This window comes from Quercus suber, unplaced genomic scaffold (genome assembly GCF_002906115.3).
Source record: "Quercus suber isolate HL8 unplaced genomic scaffold, Cork oak 2.0 scaffold_3B, whole genome shotgun sequence".
In the NCBI taxonomy this organism is placed as follows: domain Eukaryota; kingdom Viridiplantae; phylum Streptophyta; class Magnoliopsida; order Fagales; family Fagaceae; genus Quercus; species Quercus suber.
The window spans coordinates 96,401-104,212 of NW_027071805.1; the positions used below are offsets into that span (position 1 = coordinate 96,401).

The following is a 7,812-nucleotide window of genomic DNA, read 5'->3' on the forward strand; positions in this document are numbered from 1 at the left end:
AGGGGTCAAGGATCACAATTAGGTATTTAAACCACAAAAAGTATACCCGCTCTGATACCAATTGAAAGCTCGAAAATGTGTTGAAAACACAAAAGCTGTTTAGACCCCCAATTAAAAGTTATGGCTCGATTGATTTTACACTAACTTAATACTAAGTGCGGAATAATGTAAAAGCAAGCGAATAAACAACCAAGCTACTCTAATCCATAATCAAAGCAACACAGTAGTAAAATGGAATGTAAAAGAGTAGGGAAGAAAGATGCAAACACAAGATAGCACGCCGATGTGTTATCAAACAGGAAACCAAAGAACTCGGCGAGAAACCTCTCCGCCGCCCTCCAAGTAGTAATCGATCCACTAGACAATCAATTGGGATACATGGGTAAGCAAGAGACCCTCCAAGCCTAATCTACCCGATGTACCTAAGCCCTCCAAGCTCCTACTCCAACAAGGCTTCTCAGAACCGTGTCTTGTCTAGTTTTTCAGATCCTGCAACAAGCTCCATGTTGCATCTGCCATCCTTAGCTTCTTCCAATACTTCCCAGCAGCTCCAAAATACTCTCTACACTCTGAATAGGTGTGGGTTGTGTTTGGGTACAAATCACCTCTCAAAGTATGACAATGGGAGAGGGATGGAGAAGAGGCTACAATGATTTCTCACTAAGGATGAGTAGCTCTCTCTTAAAAAGATGGGTGTGTGTGTTGTTGAAAACCTATCTAAGGTTTTTCTCTCTGAATGGCCTCATATACATTTGTGGGTAATGAGGGCATATATAGTATGGGTGAAGGATAAGAAAGTCGCTCTTGAAAATCCTCCCGACAGAATGTTTCGTGACTATCTCGTGAGAAGGCCTTACCTGCAAGATACTCGCAAAACTGACAGCCTGGCACAACTCTTCAACTTACAGTCATGTGCTTCTCCTATGCCCTTTTCACGGGAACCCTTCTCGCTACCTTCTCGCGAGCTACTCGTGAAATGCACTGATTCTTCAATTAAGCTTGAGTCTTCACCAGTTTAATACTAAACCCAATACAATAAAATTAATCCCACTAAATACAAGGAACAAAATTAAAGCAATTACAATACTTTTTGTCATGAAATAAAGCCAACATAAAACATAGTTGTAAATCACAACTTTACAATTACAAACCAGAGTTCAAATTCAATAGGAAAGAACCAACTTATTCCACACATAATTTCCAATAATCACAAAAAAAAAAAAAAAAAAAAAAAATGCAAGAATGAAGGCTAGCATGAATCCAGCCATTAAAAAAATCCAGCTCCCCTTGATCTGTGGTTGAATGTGTGTATATATATATATATATAAATAAAACAAAATGTTATGGTAAATCCCAATAAAGTGTCTGTGCATCCTAGCCAATGGCTGTGATCCCATACTAAAAAAATTCCTAACATTAATGACCAAGTTTAACTAGGCTTAATCTCCTATCACTATATAAATTCTAAAATGGAGGCTTACATGAATCCAACCCATGCATAGAGGAATATAGAACTTAAAAGGCTTCTTTCAGTGGAATTTGTTTTTGTTTTAGATTATATGCAGGTTCTTACCCATACCGTGTGAGTTCGTCCCTGACGTGAAATTTACATGCCTTTCCCAGATTCCAATATTAGTATTTGGTTGGGTCGCAATTGTAAGATTAAAGCACCGTGTGGACCTATGGTAAAAGTTACAAAGTCTAGACTAGGAAATGCAAGCTTCTCAGAAAGTCCATTAGATACATTAATTCAATCACATCACAATGTGGAAATATAGTTGCACTATGATAATGAAGAAATTTCCAGGAAGAATACATGGAATCCAGCGGTTTGATCACGAGTATCTTTTCTGCAGTTCAATATGATTCATGTTGGTACTCTTGTAAGTCAAAAAAATGAAAATACCCACTATTCACTCTTTGGCTGTGTCTCACTTACTAAAGTGTTTGAGCCATGGATATAAAAATCGACCGTTTGCCATTACACTCATCAATCATACACTTCAACATGGCCTCCAAAGTTTCCATTTCCGTTCTGGTAGTATCAAGGGTCCTTTGTGTCTTCATGCATTCCACAAATATGTTTATTACATCTGCCTCGGTGGCAGCATCTGAATCATCACTAGAGGCGAAGGCTCTGCAGGAGAGTGGCTGGTGGAGTCATCAGTCCGACGAAACGTCCTTTAATCATTGCCAGTGGAATGGAATCACATGCAATGATGACGGAAGCATCACAGAGATTGACATGGATGGGATCTATCTGGGAGATAAAATTATTAGGAAATTCAACTTCTCTTCCTTCCCAAATTTAGTCAGTCTTTATCTTGGGAATACTGGACTTCGAGGGAGCATCCCTCAATAGGGATCTGGAGCCTCTCCATTTCCCTTTGAAATGGAGAGGCTCTAGTACACGGTGAGGATTTCTTTGAAAATGATCCATGCTAAAAAATGATCCACGTCATTTAAAATATTAACACCACACTTAAACTGGGTTTCAACACACTTAACAGGGGTTTAACTTAACCGGACAAAAAAAAACCTTTTTGGAGGGAAATGGAGAAACAGAGGTAGATACATCAGTGCACTGGAAAACAAAAAAATAAATAAAATAAAAATAAAAACCTTTTAGAGGGAAAAGTGAGACAGAGTTAGTCCACGTTCAAAACTTCACAGATTTTAACCACAAAAAAAAAAAAAAAAAAAAAAAGCTTCACAGAAGGTTCAGAGAAGACATCTCTGTTTCTATCTTGCCAAACAAATGTGTATCCGTAAAACTTGTTTATGCTTATCTTACTTGATGTTTGATAATTTTTCTGCATTTCTTTGTTGTCATGGTGAGTTTATATGGTTGTTTTGGTGGCTGGTGAGTTTATTGACCAACAAACATCACATGGACAGCACTGGTGATTCAACTCTTTATATTGCCCACAAAATGCACAAATTATCCTGGTTAAAATTCTCTCATCTCTTCAAGCTAATGACAAATTAATTAGCCACCAATAAAAGCTACACACAAAGAAACAAGCTTACGTGGGCCTAACATAAGAAAATGATCTTACACAATCTATCTACAACTCAAAATGATTTATTTAGTTAATAGATAAATCCTCTGTTTATCCCACACAAAAAAGAAAGAAAAGGATTCTCTGTGGTTTTTTATTTTTATTTTTTGCCTCCCAAGGGGGCTTGCCCATGATTGTTTTTGCTGATGATTATTGTTGGGAAAGGAGAAAGTGGGGTTCAAATATGGGTTCGGGTTTTAGGAAATGTCGTGAATAAGAATGGGTGTCACTACCATTAAATAAGAATAGGTAACGATGACATTACTCACTGCATGAGGTCACTAAAAATATTTTAGCAAATGAGATACATATCATACTCACTGCATGAGGTCACTATATTGTTGTCTTGGTGAGTTTATATTGTTGTTTTGATGGCTGGACTGCAAGTTAGAGTCTTTCCTTAAAAATTTCATATAATTAAATCAAGATGAACATTGAAATTTCTGATTTAGACCCAATGTGAATTAATGAGCAAAATTATCAATTATATTGGTGAAGTGATCCACTCAGACAATTAATTTTTCACTATAGTTAAGCAATTAAAAATCAATAAGTATATAAAAAGCACAATTAAGCATGACAATAACATTTGGTGAGCAAGTGGAAATCAAAGAAGAATATCTTTAATGGAGAAACCACTTCGGAAAGTAGATTAGGAAAGTATAAACTAAAAAACTAACTAGATTTTCAAACGGATAAATTACATCAATAAATTTGAATTTATTACCATAAAATGTTATGGAATGGATCAACACTAAAATCCTTACACACACATGATCCTAATTCATAGTGTAATCAATATGTTTAGTGGCACAATTTAAATATATATATATATATATATATTTCCACAGCTGTTAATATAGTCTATTATAATCGGTTCATAAGAAAATAGTATCAATGATGAGTTTATGTGAAATTAAAAAATGATTACTTGTACGCTTAATGTGGATTATGGACATATATAGAGAGGTGATCAAAAGGATACTGTTGTGGTGTTGATCACAAGGTTTAGATATTTAAATCAATAAATTTCTCTCTTTTGAAAAAAAAAAAATTCTCATAATAAATAAGTTCTTTAATCATAATAAGAAGAATCCTTTATAATGATTCTTGATGGCATATTATGGATGCAAGATTTTAAAGAACATGTTTATTACTATCATGTTTAAATTGACTAGCCTTTGAGTGAGTTGAGTTGAAATCATGCTTAGTCATCTTGAATTTTTATGTTTAGTAACAAAGATATATAACATTTCTCTCATATGAGGTACATCCTCATTAGTATGTTGATCATTCATTACATCCTCATTTTTTTTTACATCATCTCTGTTTTGAAAACAAATGATAGGTGAAAGTTATAATAAATTTATGTTCAATTTTTTCTACGGATAATGATGGGAATACATGTTCCTCTAATGTGCCCATGGAATCTACCCCATTTAAAGGGATGGAGTTTGAAGCGGATGAGATTGCATATGGTTTTTATAATGAATATGGCAGAAAGGCTGGTTTTAGTATTAGAAAAGAGTATGTCAATAAATGTAAAAATACTGGAGTGGTTACTTCAAGGAGATTTGTGTGCGCGAAGGAGGGAGTTCGAGGCAAAGACAAGAGAGATCAGAATGTAAAGAATCCACGAGCAGAAACAAGATGTGGTTGTGAAGCACGTTTGGTTATTGTACTTAATCGAGCTAGTAAAAAATATGTGGTGAGTGAATTTATTGCTAAGCATAACCACTATCTCCACCTTCCATCAACTGTGCACATGATGCCATCACAACGGAAAGTGGCTGCAACTCATGCTATTGAAATTGATTTGGCACATGAATCGGGATTAAGATTAAAGCAATCTTATGAGCTTTTTAGTAAGCAAGTTGGTGGATATGATAATCTTGGTTTTACCAAGCAAGATCATAAAAATTACTTACGCACTAAGCGACAGAGAGACATGGAGCATGGGGTAGCTGCTAGCTTGGGAAGATATTTCAGTCGTCAACTTAAGGAAAATCCTTCATATTATTTCGTTACTCAATAGGACTGTGAAGAGTTGATTACTAATATCTTTTGGGCCGATGCAAGAACGATCATTGACTATAGCCACTTCAGTGATGTAATAACGTTTGATACAACGTATAGTACAAATAGAGATGCAAGGCCACTTAGAGTATTTTTGGGTCTCAATCACCATAGAGAAACTGTTGTATTTGGAGGTGCACTTTTATATGATGAAATGATTGAATCTTTTGTATGGTTATTTGAGACCTTCTTAGAAGCAATGTCTGAAAAGAAGCCAATCACTATTTTCACATATCAAGATGCGGCAATGTCAGTTGCAATAAAAGTAGTCATGCCTAAGACATATCATGCATTGTGTAGTTGGCATATGTGGCAGAATGCTGAGAAACACTTGGGTCATTTACTAAAAAATGAGTCTTAATTTTAACGCTGATTTCTTAGCATGTATCTATGAGTATGACGGTGAAGATGAGTTTCTTATAGCTTTGAATGAAATGCTAGATAAGTACGATGTTCGTGAAAATAAATGGCTAATTGATCTATTTAAATTGAAGGAAAAATGGGCCCAAGCATATGTTAAGAGAACTTTCACTGCAGGAATGAAGACAACCCAGCTTAGCGAGAGTTTCAATACTGACTTGAAGGATTTCTTGCGTACTGATCTCAATATAGTAGAGTTTTTCACTCATTTTGAAAAAATTGTCAATCAAAAGCGAGATAAGGAGTTAGAAGCAGAATACAACTCTAGACAAAAATTTCCAAGATTGAAGCTCAAAAGCTCTCCTATGCTTAACCAAGTAGCAACAATGTACACGCCTAAGTTGTTTGATTTATTTCAGACAAAAGTTGAAGAGGTAATGACACTTTCCATCCTAGAACGCAATGTGAGTCAAACACATAGTTATGTGGTTGGAGTTTTCAATCAAAATGGAAAATATGAGGTCATGTGGAATCCATTAGATGAGACTTTATCTTGTAGTTGCAAAAAGTTTAAGTCATTTGGTATTTTATGTAGGCATGGTTTGAAAGTTCTTGATGTATTGGATATCAAGTTGATTCCTAATAGATATATCATGAAGATGTGGAGAAGAGATGCGAAAGATGGAAGCGGAAAAAATTGCACAACACATAACATTAAGTCGGATACTCGACTGGAATATGTAGATCGATATCGAGATTTATGTCCAAAATATATTTAATTGGTGAATGAGGCATGTGAAACTAAAGAAGGCCATAATATTCTAAGCTTAGCAATTGCATATTTGAAAAAAAAAAAAAAAACTTTATGGCCTTAGGAACTGCAAAGCTAATGTAGAAAAAGACATCATTAGGCCTTCCATCGATTTTGCAGACAAAGGAGATCAATTATGTGCTTCGATTACGATTGTACCAAAAGGGATAAAGAAAAGAGAGGTTTATCGTAATAAAAAGCGTAGGACAAAATCATGGATAGAAAAGGTGAGGAAACCAAAGGAAGGCACATCAAAGAAGCAAACAAAGAAAAGAAAAGTGCGGGAGGTAATCTTCTAAATTATCCTTATTTTCACCATTCTATTTTATTTTTACACATTAATATAGTATACTATTATTGTTGCTAAACTAGTACAATTTTTACAGGAAATATATGCACATGACGTCATGGCACAAAAGAAAACTGAGGATATTTCTTCCGGAAATATTACTAGTTTTACACAACTTTTAATGGTAAAGATATTTACAATTACATATTTTACTTTTATATTAATAATAGTTTAGATGCATGATTTGATAATTTTAATGCTAAGCTTGTTTCAATGTGTAATGTGTAATTGGATTTTTTGTAGTCGGCTTCTACAAGTTTTGCAACACATCAGGGAGGCTCATCAGCAAGTGTTGCATTAGCATCACATTTGGAGAGTATATCAACTGTTGTAGGCTCCAATGACAAAATTAATAGTGCAGGAAGTCTCTTGATTCAAGGACATGTTGCAAGTGGAGGTCCCTTGACTCAAGAAAGTATTACAAGTGGATGGAGTCCGATGGTTCATAAAGTCAAGCCATCTTTCTAGTTTAGGATCATGTTTTATAATCTATGACACATGTTGAGATTAAGTGCTCTTGTTTTGCAATTTTCCTAGTTTAGGACTAGAGTTTTGATGGTCCAAAACTTAGTCACATTCAAATGTTTAGATTTTTTATTATTTGGAAATAATACTTAATCTGCATGTCTGATGTATCTCTGTAAGGTGTTAGTTTCTGCATAATTATTTGTTGCTGCAGAAATTGTTACTATTTCTGCATAATTACTGCATAATTACTGTTACTGTTTCTGCATAATTACTGTTACTGTTTCTGCATAATTACTGTTACTGTTACTACATAGGTTTGGTATTGCACATTCTGCGTAATTATGGTTTTCTGCATAATTACTGTTTTCTACATAATTGTTATGCTAGGCAGGAGTTGTTTTCTTTGAGCTATATGCATGTTAATTAGTGTGTCAATTTTTCTTTTGCATGAGTTTTACAATCCTTCTCTGTATGTAAAACAATCATTTTCCTCTCCTTATAAGCACTCCACGTAACCAACTAACTACCTATTGACACATTGGCCCAACCAACAAACAACCCATAATAGTAGTACAATTTATCTGTAGTACAGTCTAGCCACTGCACACTCCCATGCACCTACATGCAAGCACACACGCCCACCTCAGCAGCTATACCCGCAACACCTGTGCACACCCACACATAGT

At 35.0% G+C, this 7,812-nt stretch overlaps 1 protein-coding gene across 1 annotated transcript; it reads left to right on the plus strand.

Annotated features, from left to right (window-relative positions):
- The first annotated feature begins 5,488 nt into the window (after positions 1-5,488).
- LOC112034304 (protein FAR1-RELATED SEQUENCE 5-like) lies at positions 5,489-7,394 on the plus strand. The gene is made up of 5 exons (XM_024067123.1): positions 5,489-6,080; positions 6,430-6,596; positions 6,696-6,782; positions 6,902-7,099; positions 7,338-7,394. The coding sequence occupies exons 1-5, from the start codon at positions 5,489-5,491 to the stop codon at positions 7,392-7,394; spliced, it is 1,101 nt and encodes a 366-aa protein (XP_023922891.1).
- The last annotated feature ends 418 nt before the right edge of the window (positions 7,395-7,812 follow it).

What these genes read in the sequence shown, in the direction of transcription:
- LOC112034304 (XM_024067123.1), top strand. Translation starts at nt 5,489, where the DNA reads ATGAGTCTTAATTTTAACGCTGATTTCTTAGCATGTATCTATGAGTAT. An exon ending in AGAAAAGAAAAGTGCGGGAG is followed by an intron (nt 6,597 to 6,695) that starts GTAATCTTCTAA and finishes CAATTTTTACAG; the next exon opens with GAAATATATGCACATGACGT. An exon ending in GTTTTACACAACTTTTAATG is followed by an intron (nt 6,783 to 6,901) that starts GTAAAGATATTT and finishes GATTTTTTGTAG; the next exon opens with TCGGCTTCTACAAGTTTTGC.